Genomic DNA, 25658 nt, shown 5'->3' with positions numbered 1-25658 from the left:
AAAAACAACACCCAGAAAACAGGAGGCTCACCCATCAAATGTGCACAGAACTACCTTTGGGAACTGCACATTCCTCTCTTCTTACATACTCTTGCCTCCTCATTAATTATCCTCAAGCCACTCCATTGCACATCTTCTCTTCTGAAGTATCTCACCTCATAACATCGGACTTCGGTAAAGGTTTTTATCTAAGTTTGTTGGGTTTCCCAACATACTTTATGGACAGGGCCACCTTTACACATAATTTTCATCAATTACATCAAATACTCCTTTTTGTTCTCATATCTTGCAATAGGCCAAATGCAGTCATGGTTAATGGCAGATCCAGTAGGAACCCTAAAACAAGCTAGGAAAATACCACCTGGAATGTTAAGGTTGATCTGACTGCATTCACAGTTAAAAGGGAAAATTTTACTATTTAATAACAAAATGTAACTCAGAAGGTCAGTTTTGCATGTGTTGTTTAGCTAATAAGAAAATAATCAGTTCAGATACTTCAAAGAGAAATTTTTGAAAACGTCCAAGGACAATTTCAGTGCACAGAGGGTCACTTGCAGTCGTTAATTTTCTGCCAGTAGTTAAATGTGAACGATATCATTTAAATGCTTGAATGTGCCATTATTTATTAGGATCACTGGGCTTATCACCCTCCCAAAACAAGTCTTAACAATGAGTGAGGTAAATAATTTTATATAGTCTGTAAAGTCTCATTTTAACACTGTGATAGAAATAGTAGCATATTGAAAGCAGCAGATATTTAGAAATAAAGTAGGAGGGTGGAAGAAAGTGCTCTGTTATTTTCTCCTGTAAGTGAAAGTCCAAATATAAAGTTTACTTAAAGAAAGAGAGAGAGAAAGGGAGGAAAAGCACAACTATCTTGTCTGTGTGAAAAAGAGAATCTTTGTCAAGTAACCTTTATAGGCCTTGGTTTAGCTTAGACTAGACTGATTTGATTGTTATGTCTGGGGATTCAGCCTGGGGAAAAAATAGAGAAAATGAAAGCATCCTTATTGATTAATCCATCTCCTTTTGTCTTTTGATTTAGAGGTTCAGTTTCAGAGTCTGCCTGGGATATATAAGGCATTTCAGTGAAGACTGCCTTGGTGAAGGTGAGCTGACAGCTGAGGGGTATTTCTGAAATGCACATAGCTGAGAAATGGAACAGACATTGATCTGCACTTAAAGGACATTATGTGCACTGGTTTATAGAGCAAAGAAGTTGGTCTTTAAGTCTGATCGGTTTATTACAGTCCTATAAATCAAAACAGTGACAAGACAAACAGTGACAAGGGACTTATCTGATTTGTAAATTCAAGTATAAAGTTAAACTGCAGAAAGATTAAATTATGACAACCTATTATTCAGATTTCATGAAAAACGGCGTAAATAGCTCATTGTCTTGAACACCAGTATATTAAATACCACTATTAGGTAAAGCTGTGTCTCTTGGCACTGTGCTAAGATAATATGTTTCTGATTTACTTATTGATACGTTAATTTTTCAATAAACTTTCAAAAAAGAACTTTGAGTCCTCGAGAAAGTTTGGTGATGGAATGTTATTCTTCAAAAATCACAGCCATCAGTACTCCTCACACTTCAGAAATATAATTCATGTGAAGCCCTTTGTTAAAATATTAATGTTATCAATAAAAGTACCTAGAAATTCAGTACTACACATTCTTAGTATAGTTTCAGCCGATAGTCAGATGCATTGATCAACTGCACCCGTAAAACACTTTGCTTCCCCAAGGCAAGCTTGCGGCATGCAGCATGGAACCTGCAGGCCCCTCCTCTCATGGTGCTGCCAGGCATGCAGGCTCTGTGAGAAGCAGCTGAGACATTCATGTTAGGCAGGCATCAGAAACAAAGCAATGCCCCAGATGAGCAGCATTTTTCCAGAAGAGATCAGACTGCCAGTATTCAGGGAAATGTGTCAAACAACCTTCAGATAAAGCCTTCCACTAGAATTTTTTTAGTCATACAAAATCTAAATCATTCTTTTCTACCTTCTGCCTGAACAGAACAGATAAGCTTTTTGTCTTAGAGCATTCAGATAGCAAGACATTAAATAGCTCTTAGAAGAGACTCATAATGTGTCAAGGCACTGTAGGATTCTGTTCAGCTGCATAATTAAAATAAAATACTTGATATGATAAAGTAGTAATGTTCACCGTGGCCTTTGCCAAGCATGTGTTCATGTATGTTCATGAGCAATGTATCATATTGCTCATGCAGAAAAAGACAGACTTGGTGTTGTGCAGGCATGATAGTAAAATTCAAGACAAATGAAGAAAAAGTTGTTTTCTTTCTTCCACAGGATCATTCTGTCACATTTGTGTAATACAGTATTCTTTCTCAGCTTCCACTGAGAAATCTCCCGCCGTGTTGATTTCTTCTGTGTGCAGAAGCTTACTTGTGCATATTATTTTCCTCTTTTATTCTACTTTCTTGATTCCAAAATAGTAAAGAAAATAAGAAGAAATCAATGGTCTCCAAGAATGATATTATACATACAGATTTCTTAAAGTTTTGCATCTGTCAGAAAATGAAGTATGGATTCCAAGTTCTTTGGGGTTTTTTCCCTTACACATTACTCTGAGGCTCATGTGCCTTCTTCCTCTCATTTCAACCTCATGCTTTCCTTTTTTCATTTCTGACACGTCATCTCTTCTCTTTTTCTCTTAGTACTGCTTTTTCTGGAATAGCCTGAGGTTTATTAGGCTTGGATTAATAATATGGCATATGTAGTCCTAAGAAAAGCTACTGACCATAAAACATAAGGGAATGGGTGATACCTGACAATGCAGGGCTACAATCAATCCCGAAGACTTGATAGTGGAAAAAAAGATAATTTTCCTGCAAGTATCCTGACACAAAATGTTAAGGTATGAACATGTTAGAGGTCTTGAAAACTGCATGGACACATCTGTATCAGCTGTAGTTCTCTCATGATATAATGTTAGAGATATCAATTTTGTCCACAAATGGTTGCCTTTCAATCTCAATTAAATATACAAAAGTAGGTCTCTTCAGCAAGGCAGTATTTTTAATAGCTGCGTTTTCCAGTACAACTGCACTTATGAGTTGCTAAAGTAGCTACTGTAGATGTCTGGATAAAGGTACAAATTCAATTCTTTATGGACTTTGAGCTACATACATAAACTACTGATGAAAAGAAGCCCAAATTGCAATAAGATTCATGCCAGGGCCAACACAGAATAATAGCTTTTTCTTTTGCTCTAGATGACTCGGAGTAGCAGCTGTTTCATGTTGGCTGTGACCTACATTGCAGTTACAACTTTTGTTACCTAGAGAAATCAGGATGTCTGCCTTGACCTTCTAACACAGAGCCTGCATTCACTGTGACTTCCTTCACAAACACCAACCCAGACACGACATCTGAATATAAATGATTAAGCCTAGAAGTGAAATATGTAATGTTCAATTACCTGTCACATTTTATTGGTAATTCTTTTTCTACCCTCTGGGTCTGATTTGTCTTTCAATTATACTCATGTAAATAATGAGAAGCTCTATGAAGTCAAAGAAGTTAAGATGAGTGAAAAATTGTTGTGAAAATAAAATCAAGGCCCCTTGTTTTAAATTTGAGGATCTCTGAAGGTAATGACACAGAGAAAGATTGTTTTATACTTCACTTACTTTAGACTCATTTAATTGATATTGGAGTATAAAAAAGGCTCTCAAAACCTGCCAAAATCTACTGTTACTTTATATATGAAATTCTTATTTTTGAGTGCCCATAAAACTTGATATATTTAAAAGCCTGATCCTTTAATAATATTCATAAAACATAAATCACAAATGACTTCTAAAGTCTACTAAATGCAGTAATAGCACAATCTAAAGAACAGCATCAGCATTTTTAAAATCCTAGTTTTTCATATTCAGTTTATCAACTTACGAAGACATACTAGTCTCAGAATAAACTCAGTTTGTGTCATTATTTAATACAGTAATGCTATCATCAGATTTGATGTAAATACATATCATAAATCACTGGAAATTTCAATCTGTGATAGTCAGATAACAGTCCCATGAGATATCAAAAATGCAGGTGTCTTTGAGGATTTTGCTCAATCATTATTAAAGTAAGAAGACTTAAGAACTTGCACAGGAACTTTTCTGTTTTGGCAGGGCCGAGCATTTTACTGTCATAAGGATGCAAAGAACAACCCGACTGTCTGGAATAGTTCCTTGGCCAATGTAAATCAAAGGATCTCCATTGACTTCAAAAGAATGTGTGAATTTACATAGAGAGCTGTCTGTTTGTTCATACTTTTAAATTAAATGGCATTACTATTATTAGGAAAAGGTCAAACCACATGTCTTTGTTATATATATATAAAAATAATCTAAACAACTATGCAAGGCTAAAACACACATTAATGAAAAGTGTACTCCTTGCCACTCACAGTTTGACTTTCAGAACTAGGCACCTGAAACTTTGATCTTAAGAAATCTTCCTACTGACTGCTTCTTCAGAGAATAAGGATTTTTTTTATTTTTTTTTTTATTTTGAAGAAATGTTCTTATTATTCTGCTTGTGATTTTAATGCAGCTGCCTTGCTGCTGCTTCCATGTCAGTTTTTTGGTGTGTGGAACCTTTTAGAACTACTGTGATAAATTTGTATAATCATAACAGAACTCCATGAAAAAATATTTACCTAACAAGTATAGAACAGATTTATAAATTAAATTAGACATCTGGAGTCCACAGTCAGTTCTTAACTCTATCACTTTTAAGTGCTAATAGGTTTCACAAAATCTTCATTGTGCTGTTATCTAACCACTGTGTGCCCGCATTCCTACTGAAAAGTCCCAGTAGTGGAGGTATTCAAACCATTTAACTTTGGCAAATAATTTGAGTCTAAGTAGAAGGCCTTATGATGAAAGAAGAGCCTCCAGGGAATTATTCAAAGTATTTAGGTTAGGAATTCAAGCACTGCTCAAACAGTTTTAATCCTTTCCATAATGACCATATTTCTCTTGTTGGGAAAGAAAAAATTTGTCTGCATCAGAACACCATTCAACACCTCCATCGACTTCATGTCCAAATGAGAAGCCACAAAATAGACCTTTTCCCATTTATATTGCTGTAATGGATCTTATCTAGTCAAGGAAGCCTAACCATGCACATTCTCATCTGTTCTGGAGAGCTCAGTGCATAGAATGTTACCTTGAGATATGACAGAGCCAGCAAGCCTTTTTTTGGTGACTTGGAGACGAGCCTTGAACACACCTCATATGAGTACCCACTACCAATAGTCAACTAACTGGATGTTCAACAGCATAGATCTGTCCCACCTAAAATATTCATCATAGCAGAAAGTGTGTCATCTAGTACCTTTAGCAGCATGGAGCAGAGTTATTTTTCTGGTGTTCTTACCCTAGCAAACATGTAGATCTCCATTCTGAATTGAAATTGATTATTTTTAGCAGCATACCAGATAAACCCCCTACGTTTGCTATTCAGAAAATCATGTGAGGGAAGGTTGCTCTAATTATCTCTCACAATAAGCAGCAGCAAAGTTGTTACATTTGTTTTAGAACTGCAATATGCATTCTAATCAAAAGACTTTACCATAGCTGCCCAATTTCTTGTTCATCGAACTCATCTCTTCTGTCGGTTGCTTAGGTAAAGGGAGGAGCGTCCAGGTGTCAGTTGTCTGGTTATACCGAAGCACCTGCAGTTTCCACGTGTCTTCCACAGACAATTCTGAAGTGATTAGGTATGTATCATGTGCTACCACTAAATCCTGAAAAAGCCAGGTTCTGCCTGACAGCGGGCTTTACTGAGGTCTCAGGCTTAAAGTAACCTGCTAGGTAAAGTTATCAACTAATAACACTTACAGTTATAAACAGTGCAGTGCATATGATCATGCTGTGGTCGTTCCCCAGCACAGTAGCTAAACAGTTTCTAAATGTGCTGTGCACAATACTTTTATGGGAGTCCATCAGTGGATAGATAGCTCGTGGGATCAGCTACGTGTGACTTAGAAAGCGTGAACAGACACGGAATAAATTGTTCAGGTGTAAAGACTGATCCCTGCAGCCTTCAGTCTATGTTCTCACCTGATTTCAGTGGAAATTTTGGAAAAGTGATAACTGAAAGCCCCCATTGTATTGTGCCCATACAATCTACATTCATTAGCTCATTTTAAATACCATGCTTTCAGCACAGAGAAATGGCAGCATGTCAGATTAATCAGAGTAGCTAATCTGTCAGTTTATATATATATATATAATTATATATATATAAATTATCCCTTTAAACACATACCAGTTTTGCTAGCTTTGAGTTGCGTATGGTTGTGGAGAAAATGGGAAAATGAGGGAGCATTGGAAAGAAAAAGGTAAGAGGCCTATTTAACAGAATCCATTATGCTTTTCCATGAACATTGCAGGAGGGGAAATGTGAAATATTCCTCTTGTTTTACAGATATATTTAGACACCCATAGCATGTTCTGAGATTTTGAAGAAAAAAGGAAAAAATGTATATTTTCATTATGACTATTAACAAAAAACTTGTTTACTTTTTTTACCAGATGCATGCTGGTATCCCAGGTATCTACATATATGGCAGAGGATCTACAGGGAATCTGTACTGTTCTGGAACAACATCTGAAAGCAAAGTGACAGCCAACTAAAATGGCATTAAAAATTTATACTGAGGTATCTGAATCACCCCCCTCTACATGAAATGCTTACAATGAAGATCCAATTTAGGAGCCAGAATTAGGTAGCCTGAATTCTGCACAATGTGATACAAACTACAGATTTTATAGACTAGATATTGCATTGAAATTCTAAGTTGTCCTCTGAAAATTAATCACTAGAAAGTGAGTTGTGTTTTATAGCCAGGAGTTGGAGAAGCCATGCAGAATTTTGTTTTGTTTACTCTTTTACATTAGCTGTGTGAAACCAATCATTGAGACAACTTACCCTCCCAGCATAATGCATAACAGTGAAGGTGGAGCCCTGATCCTTTGGGGCTAGGTTACCATTTCCATCTTTTGTGGAGGAATATACTGTATTTGTGTCTGATGTATCCAGGTAAGCCTGAATGCGTTTAGAAAGACTCTGTTCCACTGACCAAATAGATTGGCTTTCTTCATCCAGCATTGACAAAAAGCCTGATGGTTTCTGAAATGAAAACCAGATTTTTCTCGTTCTATACAGGAGGACTAGAATGTCAGTTTTTCCTTGTAGAGTAACACAGCTTGTCATTTAGTAAACAGCAACATATATCACCACAAAGAAAAGGAAAAAAAATGGTTAAAATATTCTGGTAAGTCTCCAAGGCTATGCACATCAGATAATTCTGCAAGAAATGTAGGGAATAATATTTCAGTTGCCAAAAATTGTAACTATTGATGATCTTTCAGGATACTGCTTGGGCTACTTCCTTCTTAGAAGTTATAGTCCAGAAACCAGCTTCAGGCACAAAAGAAGCTGTCAGGCTTACAACACAGACTTATCTGTCCCACAGCTGCATTAATGACACGGCGTGATACACAGATATTACACATTAATCAGTACAGGCAAGGAGTTTCTGTGACATCTTCTCCAACCCTGGACTGTTAGAAAGCTCGGTCAGCCCTCAGCCTATGAGGGCAGTTATGACAGCCCTCTCTATGGTCTCTTTGGACCCATAATCTTCTCTACAGATTGATTCATAAATCAGAAATTGCAGGCAAAAGTTTGTATCAGTCTAACATGCAGAGACTGTGTAAAAATACACATGGTGTAAAATAGATCTGAAAACTACCTGAAAGAAAAAATCCAAGGCTGCAGTGTGGTTACCAGGAGAATACACTGTTTCCATGGCAACTCCCTCTCGTACACATTCGGCTTGCTCTTGCAGGAAAAGCACTTCACTGATGTACTGGTGTATCTTCTCATTGGTCATGTTGACACATAGCTATTGTAAAACGAAGAAAAAATTAGTATTAGAAGCTCACTGGATAATTCATCGGTGTAGGTTTTACTGCACGTCTAATATTGAATTTGAAGAAATGTCAATCCACAATATGCTCCTCTCGGCAGATCATAGATTAGCAAGACCCTAGGGAAATTTACATTTTAACAGCTATTAGTATTAAATTAGGAATAAACAGTTTTCTGTCTGCACAGTTTATTGTGAATTCCACATAAGAATTATCAAACACCAGCATTATCAAATATAGTGCAAATTTACACTAATTCCACTGATTGAAGTGAGGTAGCTCTAAGTATAAATTGGTACACTTAATATTCTTCTGCCATTTATATTCAGGGAAACTACACAGATGCAATGTGCTTTCAGAAAAAATAACTACATATTTGGTTAAGATTCTGACTGTAGTTAGTTCAAAATTTACAAGGACATTAAAACTCTGCTTCCACATACAATGTCACTGAAGTCTAAAGCAGTGTCTGAATAACTCACTGTGTTTTGCCCAAATATATGTTATAAAACATCTAGGGACATTTTATTAGTTGATTCTCTCCATTTTATTGATATTGTAAGGGAAGGCTGGCAAGTTCAAAGTTTGAAAAGATAAATAATATAAAAGCCTCTCAAATATTTTCTTTGATTGTCTTATAAGAGGTGTAGTGCCACTTTTGCAAAATAAATAGTTTAATAGGAATCTGATTTTCAATTAAAAACAGGTGGGAGTTGTATCAGCTTCTTTTGGGACCTTTTGCATTTTATTCAAAGCTCACAATCTGCAAAAAAATAAATATTTAATAACTTTGTGGAAAACATGTTTTTAGTGTTTTATTTATGTTAAAAGTGGAAATTCTAATGGAAAATTCTAAAACGTCCTCAAAACGGTACTGTCACTAACAAATTAACAAAGCAGAAACTCCTAAAAGGGTGGAAGAACCCTTTATATAAGGAATGATGCAAAGTATGCTTGCATGCAGTCTCTTTTCAGGCTAAACTAGTCACATATTTTTTTTGGCATAAAGTATATCTTCAATGAATAAAGTGTGTAAAAGCAATTCCACCTGTAAGCCACATTAAAAAATATGAAATATTTAGAGCAATCCTATAATTACATGGCTTAACATCCAGATGAGGGAAAAGAACCCAAGTGATGTGTAATAGTTGCCTGAATTTTCCATTAATGCCTCATGCTACTACAGTCAACTTGCAGTTGCTACACAATGAAATAGTCTAGTGTGAATAACAGTAAGAAGAAACAAAACAAAACCACATTTTATAACCAAATGTCTGTTATTAACTGCCTTTACCAATGTATGATAATGCAGACAAAAGACAGCCTCTAATAAACCCACTAGTTTTTTTAAAGTGGGATTTCTAAAGATTCAGATTTTTATCTCATTTTATTTACAATGAAACTATAAAATTGACTTACACTACCTACTTATTTTATGGTAAAAGACAGCTTTTTAAATTTTGTGGCAGGCAAAATATTCTTCACTGATCACTTTTCAAATTCTAATTCTAATTACAAAATCTTTTCAGAATGTTATTTTCATAACATTATTTTAGAAGGCAACATACCCTTACAAGCTTATACTTCATAGGATATGTAAAGCTTTAAAATGATGCATGCTGCATATATCTTTATTTGCAAATGAGTTATTTAGAGAACCATGTCCTTTCACTTTACATAGGTATATTTTACCATAAGAAATGTTGACAAAATCACTATCAACTCAAGCTTACTTTTTATCCTGTGCCAATCTCCTAAAATACATAAAACCAATAAATGTACTTGAGGACCTGACTGCGCAGCAAAATTATTAAACTACACAATTTGAGCCAAAGGGCAAGACTGTCTTAGCCATATCTTGAAAAGATCTGACAAATACCATTGGTTTTAACTGCCAGAAGTAAAAGGCATAGTATTTTGTTAAAATATTCATACATAACATGCTGGATGAGTACAGAAAAAAACCCACACACATAAATTCTAGTGATCAGTATATTACGGCATACATTGGTGTGCTTTTTAGTAACATAAACAATACTGTCATTCAGATTGGCAGACTTGTCATAGTGACAGTAAGGTTCTGCAAACCAGACCAAAAAGTAAGCTCAAGTGCTTATACAAACTGCAAGCTTGACCAAAGCTGCTGTCTCTAGCAATGATTGTAACAGCCTTGCAGAATGAGAACCAGGAGACCAGCCAGAGACTGCTGAAAAGCAAGACATTCTGATCATATCTTTCTCCATTTCAGTGTTTTATAGAACCTGCTGGAAAAAGCTAATAAAATGAATGTCTGAAATTAAAAGTTCGACACAGGTTGACGTAATAATTAAAACAGCTGAAATGTAGAAATCAGATGAAAATGAAGTAAACTAGCTTTGCTAACTAAACTTCTTTTGCTCCATGTTATATGAAGTATTATATAAAACAATGACATTTTCTTCCAAAGATACGAAAAGTTCAGAAAACTACATGTTTTAAACACATATTTCATTGCACCCATGAAAATTAGATGGAAATATAGTACTAACAGCAAAAGACAACACAATTATTTTTCTACCTAAAACAAATGTTGTGGGAGAACCTTTGAATGTGGTATGTTTGCTTTATCTGGCAGCATTACTCAACATTACCTATGGTACTTGTTAAACTGTTCTTTACATGCCTCTTATTGACTCCACTGTATGCCTCTTTTTAAGAAATCCTCCTTTTTACCTGTCTTTCTTTCTAATCCTAGCTTACTACCATGTCTCAGTGAAAACAAATACACCATTTCTCCAAGTCTTCATTAAAAAGTACTTCCAGATTATTATTATTTAAAAAAAAATTCTTGTTCAAGTATTTAAGCAAAGAACTTGCAGTATTATCTAAATTGTAGAATTTGAAAAATAATATAGTGGCATTCAGTAAAAGCAATAAGTATTCATCACATTAAATAGTGTTAGCTTGAACTCTCTTTCTTTTACTGCATTTGACCAGTTAGTACTATTAAGTACACTTCAAATCCAAATTTAGGGAGAAGACCAATATTGTGGCATACTCCAAAGACAGAAAAGCATCTATGACTAATGAAATTTTCTTGCTCCTCACTTTATATAAATAACTGCTTGAAAAGGCATAGCCAAAAAAAAAAAAGGGGGGGGGGATTTATGAAAAGAAAACTTGGTGACAGTCAATCAGTGAGGGAACGATGGATGCAAACACCCTTTGTAAACCTCATTTACATCCTTTGGTCATGCAGAAGCATTAGCTCTCTCAAGGGATGTGTGTTCAGAGCATGGAGTAAAGCTTGCAGCTGTCATATCAACACATCTATCAGACTGTATGTGTATGAGCCAGGATGATGAAGCTACAATACCAAGTTTAATTTGCAAGGATGTGCATTTCTCAGACTTGTAATTCTAAGATAACGGAAGGCAGAATCATCTTCTATTTACTGAAGTTGGACTCAGAAAGTATTTTTAAACCTAAGCCTGATAATCAGTTATTTTTCAGAAGTGTCTTGATGACTGTTCCCCCTTGTATCTGGTATCCTAACATTTCCACATCCTTTTCTTAATGTAGAGTAGCAATCAGAATATTTTAATGAATATATTTAATGCATTCATTACAATAATTTAATGTATTTAATAAGGAATTCTATTTCTTCCTTAGCCATTTAAGGACAATATGATCTAATACAGATTTCTTGTTCTCCTTGCAGCTCCAACACAAACTCAAACATAGTCCTTCTGCCTTTCCATCAGAAGAACTTTATTTCACTGGGAATTCATGTCATCTCTGAGGTCAGTTGCCATTAGCTGATCTGTGTTCCTCGAATAAAGGAAAACAGTATGGGTAGCTGCCACCTGAAAATCCTTTCGCAAAGAAAGGTCTGAAAAACTTCTCCAAAAGGGACACAATTTCAGTAATGGCATAGTCCCCCACCTGAATTTGTACATATAGAAGTATTAAACAAACAAGCAAACAAACATGGTAAGGCAATCTCTCCTTAAAAGAATTTGGAATTAAAGACACTGAAATAGTTCTGAATTATTTTTTCTCTCATACTACTGGCCCGCAAGTACTGTAGGACAAAAAAGGGTGCTGCTGTGGAGAAGTAAAATATCAATTAATAAAGATCCTTGCACAGCATTTCACCAATCAATCACAAACTGAATCTAGCTGGGAATCTCAGTTTTAGGGAAATTACTTCATCTTTGGCCACAAAGTGACCATCATAAAAAATAAAGAAAAAATAAACATTTAATGTCAGGTACACAATTAACCAACTTTAAAAGTGAGTAACATTGGTTTTCCAGTGGCTGACTGGAACACTGGACAGACAACAGTGTCCTGCACAACTGGAAAAAAATGTGTGCAGACTGGAAAAAAAACCAAAGAAACTGAGAGGGAACAGGGGTACACCATGACAAAAGGCAGACAGAGCATAAAATCCATAGGAACTGTGTTGAGGAACAAATTAAAACACAGTATCACCAAGCCCCTGAGGACAGGAATAGGCTTTCGCAGCTCCACTCAGCCTTTCCTGGGACCCCCACCCCCACTTTGCCCCAGGCAACACCATGGCGGTGCCAGTTTCCAGCCCTGTCTCCCGCTGCTCCTGACAGGACCCCAGCCCCAGCTTGCTGCTTGCCATGTCAGGGCTGCTGATGGACGCCGTTACCGGCCCTGGCTCTGCCCACCGTGCTCAGGCCCTGCTGGATGGTGCCCATCAGGGAGGGCATGGCCAGCTTTGGGATCCTCCTCATGCCCAGCTCCCTGATGCCAGGGATCAGCTGGCTGTCGCTGCTCTGCAAGAAGGATATTAAAACCTTCCCATGCATGGAGGCTAGCAAAACTCTGACTTAAAAATACAATGTTATTTTAACTTGTTAAAGGCTGAATTAAGATAGTGAAGCACTGTCCCTCATCCTATGGGGAATAACGAATGCCCCAGCACTAGGAACTGCAGTGGGAGGTTCTGCATTCAAGTCCCTATGTAGTATCAGAGCTCAGCATGCACCAGCAGCTGCCTGCTCCACAGGCTAGTGCAGAGGCAAGCAGGACCATCATTCTATCCTCTGGACAGCCAAAACCAAAGAAGGCTGATTTCTTCTGCACAAAATAAAATATTGGATTACTCCTTCAGACTGTCCGAATGTAAAAACTGGAGTGCATGACCGTCTGCTAACACTGAGACTGCAATGACCACAGAAAAGTTAAATCATGTAACTTCTATCCAGTCATATTCATCCGTCTACAGAATGGGCAACATGAGCTTACATCTGGATAGCAAGGAGCGGTCTAATGGCTGAGGCAATGCAATTTAATAGAAAATAATCTGTTACACTCTTTTGGCTAGGAAAGGTCACATGACAAAAGTAAATGAAGTCTCAGCAGGGTTAACTAAAGAAATAACGTGTTGAAAAGTTAAAACCTACCACACCTAACAATAAACTTAGGTGAAAATTCCTGTGAACACAGCTGGGTTTTACAGGCTCTTCTGCTTCACCATGGTGACTCTGAAGTGCTGAGTGGGGCAGGCAATGCTCTGTGCTCTCGGAGCCAGCTGGCTCCTGTCAGAAGAGATGTGCTGCACAGAGCTGCTGCAGGAGCCATGCCTCTCCCAGCGCTCTACTGCATCACACAGATAGTGTGCACATACTTTAATGGGTATAGAGCTGAACGGGACTCAAGAGACACTTGACTGTTTCAGTGACCCACAGTCCTAATTCAGATAAATCACTGGTATTTCCTATAAAAAAGGAGGAGATTATATATATACTTTCTCCTGCAAAACTTAAGAGGTCTACAGGAGCAATGTGCCATGCAAGAGCTAAACAAGTTGTTTAGCAAGAGCTAAATATTTTTTCAGCTTGCCACCTGAATTTGACATCAGAGAGAAAACACTACTAGAGTCCATTTTATTTAGCTGCATTCTTGCTGTTTGTGATACTTTCACAATTACAGACCTCCACTTCTGCTGAAAGACCTGACTGAAGAAAAGCTACTTTTGCTACTCTAAGGTTTGGTACTTCTGCTGTAACAGTTTTCCTAAAAACAGCTTTAACAACCTTCCTTCCTGCCTATGTCACTCGTTATGTTCCTTGGCTATGAGTTCTTTCTGTTTGTGTGGCATGCTTTTGTGGTCAAAGAATATACTAGCATAAAGGTATAACGAAGATAGCAGCATTCCTTGATTGCAGTATTTTTAGTTGTGCTGTGAAGGAACCATGAATAAGACCTAACCAAGTTTTAAACTCTACTGGAAGAGAAGCAGAAGTTTTCTACTTTCAAAGGAGTGCAGATTAAACTGTAAACAAATATAGTCCCTCACAAACAAGAAAACCTGAGGAAACATTGAAAACTAACACTGAAAACCGCCATTGCTATTTTTGGTAGAGCATTCACATTTCCTGAAATAATCACAAAACAAAGGCTATTTCTGTACAGACTAGGACAGAGAAATCTGTGCTCACTTCTGACCATGTTCCAGTGTGGCAGTACACAAAGCTGTTCTGGCACACAGCAGGTATGCAGCTGCTCTAGGAAAATGCTGTTTCCGAGCTAATGACCACTACTAGGAAGTGACCGTAAATTGTAATTGGGGTGAGCTAGCAGTGTACTGTAGTCATTTACCATGACTTAGCTGATGAGTACTAACTCATTGAGTCCTGGTAATTCAGAACCTTCCACTCTTCATTGAGCAAGGCTCCCTCAGACTGTGGCTTCTAAAAACACTGTCTCCTGTCTTTCAGCTCTTAAACTTCACACCAGAAACCACAACTCCACTCACTGCCACTTATCCCATGTACTTATTTACTGTTATTTTCGATTTACATGTCCTATTTTTTCTAATATAAATTGAATGTATTACACACATTCTATAAAATGAAGGCTTACCAACGCTCACCAAGTACAAGGAAAACCATACACTTACTTAAGGCTGCTTTTAACTTCTAATGCCGCCTTCTTTGTAATTGGCTATAAAAATTTTCTCCTTAGAAGCTGTCAGTCACATCACGCTGCCTGCAGAAGTTACCATATTTTTGGTGTAGACACAATTAACCTTACTTTTCTAGTTCTTTGACATCTATTGTCCTATGCATTGTTCGTGAACCATTCCTAGACCAGTTCTTGGTTTGCTGTTGACATTTCAATTCCCTAATGCCTTGTCATTCCAACAGACTGCACTGAGCAAGTTATTCTACCTAGTTTATCCAGCTCTCTCTTCCTGAACCATCCTCAAACACAGTCTATTAAACTGAATTGCTTAAATTGACATGTGATTTAGTATCATATTGCTTTCTTAATTATGGTATTAAACTGTCTATCCACTGATCTGATTTGAAGTACCAGAAAGATTCACACAGAAGCTTGGAATGTCCCCAGATTTGGGCAATCAGGTTTTAATCTTTCTTGAAAACAGTTGTAATTTTTTTTTTCAAGAAAGCAAGCAAACAGATATCGGAAAGAACACCTTGTCTTACACTGATTTGAAGCAAAAGGTTAATTTTCCCCACATTACTTTTGTGATGCCATCTTAAATAAATGTGAAGAAAAAGTAATTTTTATGGCTTCTCCACTGTTTGGCTGTAACATTTAATGTTAATGTTCCGCAGTCACAGGGCTTGACACTGGGCATGTTTGCAGACATGATGCAATGTTTTGCACAAGGACCCTATCTGGGCTAACAAGCCTGTTTATCATCAGGGTTAATGAGCCCAGGCAGAATACTGAGCTAGGCTAGACTACTAGACAGCTTGAGCTTTTGAGTGCAGGCTGTTTTGTGTGTGTCTGCGTGATTACACTGTGCCATGTGGAGAAACAAACCGCTTCTGTTTATTGATACTGCAACCCATCACTTCAGGAATCAGATGTGTTTATCACATTACAGAGTTCATATAAAAATGATTATTTTTATTTGTAATTCCTTCACCTTTATTCTGCCTTTTCAGGAATGCAGTTTAGTATTTTCTGAGGTAATGACTCAGGGTATTACTCAATATTAGTCAACAAAATGCATGCAGTCCAGGTGGAGGGACATTAAGTATATCTTGAAATATATTTATTTAGAAAAAATAAAATAAAAATGCAAAATACACTTTGAAATTATCATGTTTGCTGTGCAGAAATCATAAAATAAGCTACTTTTTACTCCTTTTTCTTGAAGTCTCATATTTTCTCTTCATGCATTCTCTGCAGTCGCTGAGCTGAAAATTACTTACTCCAGAAACTGGAATTTGTGGTATTTAATTATGTCAGTTGCAGAACTTATATGAGTTTTATGACAAAAAACAATGCAGAACAGAATCAAAGGAAAATAACCAGTAAGTCACAAGATACACCCCGCTCTTTTGAGAGGCATTTAAAATGCATAGAATATTTTATCCTTATTAATCAGTAGGTTTTATAGATTTTTTTTGCATAGATTCAGTCTGTTAACATGTTTTTTCTTTTTCACTTGATATTTCCTCCCCAAAGTAGACATTCACACTGAGTAAATGTGAATACTGGCACACATTAATAGTCCTTAATCCAGCAAAAGTTTGAGCAAGGTAGAACTGTAACAGCACAAGGTTTTGTGAGGGGAAATGGATTGTGGTTTATTGCATTCTTATGTGCTCTTTTGAAGTAAGAGGTAAGCTCATCCTGTTTGTGCTTTCAAACATTTGCAAATTGGGTAGTGATGTAAACATGCTACACAAAGTGAACTAATGTGGCTCTATGACTTCTATTTCACTAGAAAGCTGAGCCATAAAACAATGGGTTGACTGGGATGAAGGGGCCAATTTTGATTCAAACAATAACATGTTCTTTGTTGTTGCTGATGCCATCTCTATTCTTTTCTATGCTTTGATTTTCTGTTCTATGCTTTGATTTTCTTCTGCTGCATTACAGATTGAATGAACAACTGAACAATAACTTAGACATCTCTTTCAGCACATTGTGTAGAGTTGCTAATGCTTTCTGAAACACATAATTCACAAGAGCTTTGGTGTTCAGAGACTAATGTTGGAGGCGGGCAAAGAGTTCCGTAATTTTCAAAAAATGTTTGATACTTAAATGGACTTTTAAGCATTCAGAGAGCTAAAGTTTAAATTATTTTCCACAGATGTAATTGAATTTTTTTTAAAAGTCACATGTTATAAAGTCACACAGAGGTGAATCTGCCAGTAATGACACTTAGCATAATGTAGGATTTTTGTTGTATTTTTTCTCCAAGGCATCCGAAGACCTTTTGATCTTTCTTCCAATCCAGTGTATTGTCCTCCTACTCACCGACCTAGTTGAAGTATCACTTCCACAAACATAAAAACAGACAACACAAAGTATTTTCCTCAGATTGTCTTTCAGTGCTGAGACTACCCCTCTTCCAAATTATTATGGTAGGTGTTTACTAGATTCTTTCATAATGATTAATAACTACACAGCCTGTGTCTTTAATTCACACCCATATAGGCAGAATGGGGAAAAAGAAATAAGAGCAAATTTTCACCTCCATGTATATTTATATTCTGAGCAAAACACTTTTGTCTAAAACCTTAATAGAAGAATTATCATTAACAGTAAATTCAGAAAAACTTAGCCACTTACCTGTTCAAAAGTATTCTTTTGAAATTCTTCAAATCCAAAAATATCCAGTACTCCAATTTCAAATACGTGGTCACTGGGGAAAAAAAGATTTTACAGTTAATAAAAATTCAAGCAAGTGAATAATCTAACTTGTTTCTGACAAAATAATTCTGTTCAAGGACAAAAGCAGGCTGTATTTCAAAAACATGGCATGAAATACACAAGCAGACCATGTATACAACAAAAGCAAAATTCTACCCACCAACCCGGTTATATCAAACATAAATAAAAAAGCAGGCTTCAAGACTGTTTTAGCAGCCACTTTAAAAACGAAATTTGTAAGAGAAGGAAACGATCTTAGCTTCTTTAAAGTCCAGTTTCTAAAGGTAAAGGTAGGTGTCTATTCACTCAGATGAGGGATAGCCATTTAGGGGAGGCATCAAAATTGCTTAGCTGACCCCAGTTACCCCCTCCAGTTTACATTTGTTTGACAGCCAGAACTGCTCCTACTAAATGTACTTCAAGGGAAATGTGTTAAGCCAAAGTCCTCTCTGTGCCAGCATGAAGCAGAGGCCATGAGCTCAGGCTGCACAAGAGGTTACATCTCTCAGGGGAAAGAACAGTCAGGATTTGGCCATGAAGAAGACTGATATTTCTTCTCTGTATACACAAAAGAATACTTGTTGCCAGTGCATCTATTTTGTCATGTGCCACTGTCTGCATTCAGGGAAGGGCTTTTATTTTGACCCAGTGGAGGGATTAGGGCAGGGCAGTCACCTAGGATTTGGACAGCAGAAATTGGAAAGGGACAGAGGTGTTTTTATGCTGTACTTACTTGGGACTGTTGTTGTAACCCTGGTCTGGAGAAGAAACTAAGCTCAATACCAGGAGAAAAATTAATGTCTTGGGATACCCTGCTGCCTGCTTTGGAAAGATTTGAGAAATATGAAATAGGAAGGGTCTGGGCTCACTGAGGCTGAGTTTTTCTTTATTTTCTTCATGGTATTATTAGACAGAGAACATGAAAAGAGGATTGCGGTCAAAAATTTGTTGTAGTTTGCCTATGTGAATGCAGTGAGACTTTCTCCAGAGTGAAATGATCTGCCAGCAGAATGAGAGACTGCACTACAGCCAACAGCTCTCTGGAACAGGAAAAATCACCAAAGGTAATATCATGCAGCTTTCTGAGAAAAGAGATGGACACTTTCTAAAGCAGATGATTTTTCCTTTCCCTTTGCTAACATAATTTGTAAATGTATGGGTTTATATGCATTAAAAATAATAACACAGCCTCCTGTTTCTAAAATCTACTTTTCCTTCCACAATTTTCTTCCATGTCCCTTGTTTCTTCTATGTCTAAATCTGTGTGCATATCCAGATATAGACATAAAGGGGAAAAATGTGATCCACTGTTGAAGTACTTTAGTATAGTTCTATTACAGTCATTGTAAACACTACATTTAATTAGGGGATGCTCCAGCCCTGAAAATAAATTCCTATTATAATAAACAAAAGAAAAAGTAAAAACATAAAATAATTGGGTACTGCAAAACAAGCTAGAAAAACCAAAATCCTCAGGGAAAAGCACAGCCTTCTTCAGAAGTGATACCCAAGAAGTTTGTCTTCATTTCTAAGGCATACTAGTTCAATGCACTACTGATTGTCACAAGACTGGCTGTGTGTGTAAATGTCAGACATAGAAAGTTGCATAATAAATCTAGTCTAAAATGACTTCGCTGGGCAGAGGAGGTTATCATGAGGTTGATTAGCCTCCAAGGGAATTTCTACAAGAAGCATAAAGATGTATCACCACCTCCATCACTAGCAATGAGTGCAATTTAAGTTGTGTTTTAAAATGTAAGCCTCATTCCCAAGTGTTCCTGATTAGACATGGGTGCACATTGCTTGTCACAATGTGTTTTCAACAAAACCGGTCCATTTCTATAAAGAAGAATTAGACATTTTAAAAATAAACTACCTCAGAATAATACTGAAAAGTCAGAATTATTATGTTATTTAACTTAAATTTTGGAAAAAAATAGTTTGAAAGTTCAGAATACTTAATAAATTTTCATTCTTATTTTTTGTCACTTATCTAGAGCCTTCCTTATAGGAAGGCAAAACATGAACTGCTACGTAATATTGCATAGCATCTGAAATATTACATTATATTTCACAGTTATTGAGAGCAACTTAACATGGACTGAACAGCTTATCAGATTCAATTAATAGATTTGAGGCTGTATTGCTTACATTCCAGTTGAGTGCCATGACTTATTTTGTCAAATTGGTGTCTCTTACTTTTTCAAGGAATATATAAATATTTGTATAAGGAAAGGACCAAACCAAACTAATGTAATGAATTATTACAAATAGGCAAAACAGGAACATGGCCCTAGTTTCTAAAACTCCAGGTAAAAGCCTTAGCAGCCAGCCTATTGACTACACCAAATAACATTCCTTATCAAAACTGTGGTATTTCGAAGAAATATCTTGATTTACTGGAGATTCACTTCTTGAGAGGAAAACATGTCACCCCAAACTTTTTTATGAATTCCACTTGATAATCTTAGTCTTGTACTATTAGATGATGCACACACTACATGAAAAGAGTTGAAGATTTTACATAATTAGTATCTCACCTACAGGGCAAGTATAACAGAACAAGGCTCTGTATCCTCTACAATAGTGACAATTTATTACTACATTGTGGCATTTATTTGCAAAATCTCACCCACCACAATCGTAACTTTCTGTATTAAACTATTGCTTCAGTTTTGAAAATTAAATAGGAACTGACAGCACATCAAAATTACAAGCATTGTTTTATATATGACTACAGATTATTTTGCGTTGGTTTTTGCTTTCTTCTTGTCTTCCTCTGTTTTATTTCACTTTTCTTCTCAGAGGAAGGGTCCATATATATTTGTGTTGGCCAGCTGTCAATCATATTAATTCCAGCAAAATTACTTTCCTTAATCATAGCAGAGAATCCCAAGGCAAAATATAGCATGAATGATCCCATGTTTACCAATGAAAGGGCATGTTACCAGTGTCTAAAGGAAAAAACATTAGAAAAGAGTACTTCTTGTTCTGAAAAATCCCCTTATTTTACTTTATTCTTTCATGGTTACTAAACATCACTGACACTTTTTCTCATGATGTTTCCGATACTCAATATCTTTTAGTTTCAGCTATAGTTTTAGTGGTGACTGAGACTTTGATTTCAAGTTTGACAATTCCTAGCATAGAATTAGAAAAACAATGATTTGCCAATGTTCAAAAAACATTTTTATCTCTTAGACCAGTACATAGCTGTGAATAGTTAAAACCAGGCACAGATGTTAACCACAACTCATTGATTTCTGTGATTTACAAAACAGCATTTAGCATTTCAACTGGTAATATTTTACAATGTCTCCAGTTTTGCCTTTTTCTCAGAATGACATCTCTGTAAGGAGGTCCTTATAGACTAGAAATACTTCTTGATCTTGTAGACTAAACAAGTGTGTTATAAAGAAACGACATAAAAATTCTTGGCAACTCCTAAAAACAATACACATATAGAAGACATCCTGTCTGATGATCTACTGTCTTGGCTGACATCCTGCCATTCATCAAGAGATGCTCCATCCATTAGCCATTCCTGGCAAGGTGAACAGAATTCTCTTTACAATACTTGTGTCCCATTCTTCAGAAAGGATGTTATTTGATCTTTTTTTTTTTTTTTTTTTTCCCATCCCAGATGGTTTTCAGCTCCAAAATCCATAGGGTCCATAGACATTTTTTGTAGTCTGCCTACATAAAGCCGTGAAATGAACCTGTTGAGGCAGGATGATCTAACATGCCTTTTCATCTATCCCAGATAAAACGTTTCTTGCTCTTCCTCCAACTTCTGCCAGTAACCAGGAAGGAAGCCAGTAGGCTTATGTCTGATCTGGATAAACTAGAAGTGATACTGTATAATGAGGAAATATTTCTAGGATTAGATGAAGTATATAACCTAGCCTTCAAATGAGGACCCTCAGAATCCTAATTAAGACTCCCTCAGTTCTCCCAGGGGACAGATTACACCTGTTGTCATAAATAATGGTTCTTGATGCGAACAGGCTGAATGCTACCAGTTGGAAATGGTTTTCATCTCAAACAATTACTAAAACAAACCAATTTATGATAATTTTTCCGAATTTTTTCTGAGATTTTTTTTAAGTTTCTGAGATTTTTGCTGAGACTTAGTGTTACTGCCACATCTATCAGTCAGCTTGCTCAACGACTGTAATTTTCCTTTTAATATTACCTTACCCAAGTGTGAGTGGTACAGATAGAGACAGTGGCTGGTCACAGTGGAAAGAAACATTAGCTCTGTATCTGACAAACATTTCTTTGAGTGACTTGAGAGGTATGGTAAGAAGGGAGAAATATGTTTGCTAATAGACTCAAACTCTGAGCCCTCTCATCAGTAGCACATATCTTCTCCAGCTCTTTGAAGAAAAAAATGTTCTATGCTTTAAAAAATTGTATTGTTTGTTTAATAAAACATTGGAAATGATGTAGACTGAAGCAGAACTCAAAATATGATATTATGCACCATATTGTATTGGATGCTTTGTATTGTTTGTCTGTTTTACAGATATCCCTATCTTCACATACAGAAACAATTCTCATTATGCTGTGGGTTCATGTTCTGAACAGGAACTCTCTTTTTGTCTTTCTTGCCATCTCAACACCCTTCTACTGCATTCAAGAATAGATAAATAACTGTTTTAGTTCATCTCTGATTTTTTTCCTAGGCTAGGAACATTTCTGTTTTAGAATATCTCATTCTGTAAACTGGATGATGTGTATTAAGAAGTCTGTAAATGAGACTCTGGAGATCTTTCTTTTGCTCAAATAAGTGTTGCCACTGATACTTTCTGGCAATATTTGAAATTTGCTGGAAATAAGATTACACAGTCAGAATACACAGGCTTTCAGAAAATACCTTTTTAGAAATATTCTACATGCTTAGTTTGAAACAGAAATCTATGGTTGACGTGGTGATAGCAGAAGGTATAACTGAATGCTAGCTTTCTTTGATTTTCTGCAATACAGCAGGCATATTGGCATGAGCCCCATCATCAGGCCACGTATGAGAAAGACGTTGCTAACTAGCTGATAAACCATCATGCCTTCTACTTACTAGCAAGTAGGGAAAGCAATATCGAGATTTTTTCAAGCACATATACCTAATTAGCTTGTTTTCCATCAGAAAAGGCAAACAAGATTTCACAGGCATTCTTCAATCTCCATAAATATAAAGTCCTCTTGCAGAATGAGTGAGGAGTTCATAAAACATCATCTTAAGACATTTTATTACCAACATTTGAATCATGAGAGCCAACGTTGGCCATGTGGAATCGTACCTTGAAACGCCACATTTAGGCAAAATAAACGCTCAAGTCTCTTTTATCTACAAAACTGAAAATGAGCATACGTCTTTGAATGGGAGTTAAACAGTAGTAAACTTTGAAGAGTTAAGAGTCTTGGGAAGAAGTTCACCTAGACGATTTTTATAATAAAAAAATCAGTAGAATAGGAAATCATTATAGAAATGAGTGAATATAAATATTAATAATTTTTTAAAAAAGAATTATAAGCGCCTGTGAGAAGTTGTAATACCTTGCTTCTAATCCCATTCTAGAGGCCAATTACAGAAAAGCAGTTTCTCCCCAGTGAATTTCTTTGAAACACATCAAGATGAATAAAGTAATAAACCTCAAAGTACCTTGCAACCAGTCCAAACTAGCATCCATGCTAAAGATTTACTTCTAACTAGAGAAAATCATAAGTAACTTTTTACGAAGGAGAACATTACAGAAGGTATCTCACTAAACACTGCCATTAAAACTTTTGCTTTATATTTATTGGATGGTATTATAAAGTAATGAATTTATTGGACTCTGGCAACACTTTTACCCCTTATACTTTATATCGCTAGAGCTTGGTCTTTGCAGCTGTACATAGAATCATCTCCCCTTCCCTTAGATCTAATGGTAATCATCACTTTTATTTTGCCTGAAACCAGTCACAAGCTATTTCGTGGTAAATATAAATCAGTATTAATGACCAAAATTGAAGAGCTTCACCATAAAAGTTAAACTCAGGTACCTAGTTTCATCAAAAATGCCAAGATCAAATGTTTCTTTTAGAGTTACTAAGCCAATAAATCTAATTTTATTGCTTCATAAATTCTTACTGAAGTGGAATGGAAGTACAGTTAAGCTACCTCACAACAAAAAAGAACTGAGTTAGAAACCTTATTCCAGATTTCTGATGAAAGCTTCCTCTCATCTGATGGATAGTAACTGTGTATGTTTCCAAATGGGGAGTGAAGTGTGACCTGAAATGTATCACCCTTATTTAGTCATATTAGATAATGTCTTTGGTGGATATTTATGCAGAGGTTTATTAAAACTGCACCAAACTGGAGATATAATGCTGCTAATTGAGAGAATTGCTCAGATGTATATGAAGTAAATCTGAACCACAAATCACAGATTGATGAAATGACTTCATTAATCCAGCTTGCATCTTGAACTGTACTGTGCTTTGATTTCCTACTACAGGTTGCACAGTGTGATTGGGCTGAACCAAAAAAAAGCTGGGGATGGGGGAAGTATTTTCTTATCTTAAGCTGGTTAACTCAGTTGAGGTTGAAATATCAAAGACGGTCAACTTAATTGTCACCCAAAATAAGCTATTTTCCTTCAAGTTTGGAAGGGGACCAGAGGCTGAATTTGGCCTGCTAAAATTTAATATGCCTTGTCAGCACTGCCAGTAAGTCCTGAGTTGGTTAGCTTCCTTCAGCCAGCCTAAATGAAAAACTCCTCTCTTTCAAACAAAGGTATAATACAAAACTATTGCAAATTCCTCATTTCTGACAACATCAAACAGTTGTCCTGTGTTAGCTAGGACTTAGAACATCACATAGTTTTCAAGGTACCACACAGGTAGAAATAGTTTCACTGAGAAGTATTTCCACAAGGTAGAAGTCTCCTCAGGCACATATGATTGCATAAAGGAGACTAGAAGATAAACAATATACAAACAGCTTTGACTTTCAATATTTGAAGATCTGATAATACCTAGAAATTATAGGTTCACATTACTAAACAACAGAGATACACAACACCCTATTCTGAAAGACTGTGAGATACCAAATTTCAAAACTACAAAATGATACATTAAAAAATTATTTCAAATAATTTTAATAGATTTTTAATATACTGATTCTGGATTCCTTCCTCAATGACCACTACAAATGAGCTCAGTGTAACTAGGAATACCTGAGCTGGATTGCTGTCACAGACATGCACTGGGCTAAGCCCATGTACCGTAAGACCCAGGAATAGATGGGGATGATTGGAATGTGACCACATGCCACTGTCCTCCCTTGTTACAAACACAGAGTTTCAAATTAGGACATGGATTGGAAAGTTGCTGTAGCTTGGTTGTCCAGGTGCCTGTAATTTTAAGGGGCTGTCTGATCAGAAACAGACAAGTAAAACAATTCTGTGTTACTGGCAAACCTTCCCTTTGCCTCCAGCAGGAAGCTAAACACTCTGGTGGTGTATATATGACAGAAAGGTTTTATGTGCAGAAAGTTCTGAGTTACTGAGGCATGTAGCTTTTCCTGTTAGCTATGCCTATAGAAAAGAAATGTGATTTATTACTAATTGGTTTACAAACTGGATAGGAATAAAAATAAGATTGTGAAGTTATCAAATTTTTAAAAAAGGCACATAATAAATATTTGTCCTATGAAGCCAATGCAGATATGATATAAGGGAAAAATACTTACTCTTGTTTGAAAGTTTCCTATCTTTGTGGACTTCCATTTACCAATAATGCCAAGAAATCTTGTACTTAGTGTTTGTAAGAAAGCTTATCTGAGCATGTGAGATTTTGAACCTTGGTTAAATCACGTTACGATCACCTAATTAGGTCTTCTGTCTTAGTTTGCTACTTTGATTATACTGAGAGTTGGTTTTGGTTTTATTTTTTGTTTGTTTCTTGACTGCTCCACTGACATACATTAATTAACATTCATTTTTTCTAAGAAACCATACTAGATAGCCACAGCATTGAGTTTAGC

The 25658-nt window shown here is 36.3% G+C and overlaps 1 protein-coding gene across 1 annotated transcript in view; it reads right to left on the bottom strand.

The window, feature by feature from the left end:
* MYO16 (myosin XVI) overlaps nucleotides 1-25658 on the bottom strand; it is a 412211-nt gene that overhangs the window by 98888 nt on the left and 287665 nt on the right. The window contains exons 21-23 of the mRNA XM_037377384.1: nucleotides 17546-17618; nucleotides 7792-7944; nucleotides 6966-7166 (exon numbers count right to left, since the gene is read on the bottom strand). Of these exons, the coding sequence (XP_037233281.1) occupies nucleotides 6966-7166; nucleotides 7792-7944; nucleotides 17546-17618 (427 nt within the window). The remainder of the gene's footprint in view (nucleotides 1-6965; nucleotides 7167-7791; nucleotides 7945-17545; nucleotides 17619-25658) is intronic.

This window comes from Falco rusticolus, chromosome 2, assembly GCF_015220075.1.
Source record: "Falco rusticolus isolate bFalRus1 chromosome 2, bFalRus1.pri, whole genome shotgun sequence".
NCBI lineage: Eukaryota > Metazoa > Chordata > Aves > Falconiformes > Falconidae > Falco > Falco rusticolus.
This window is presented reverse-complemented; position numbering and strand designations above follow the sequence as displayed.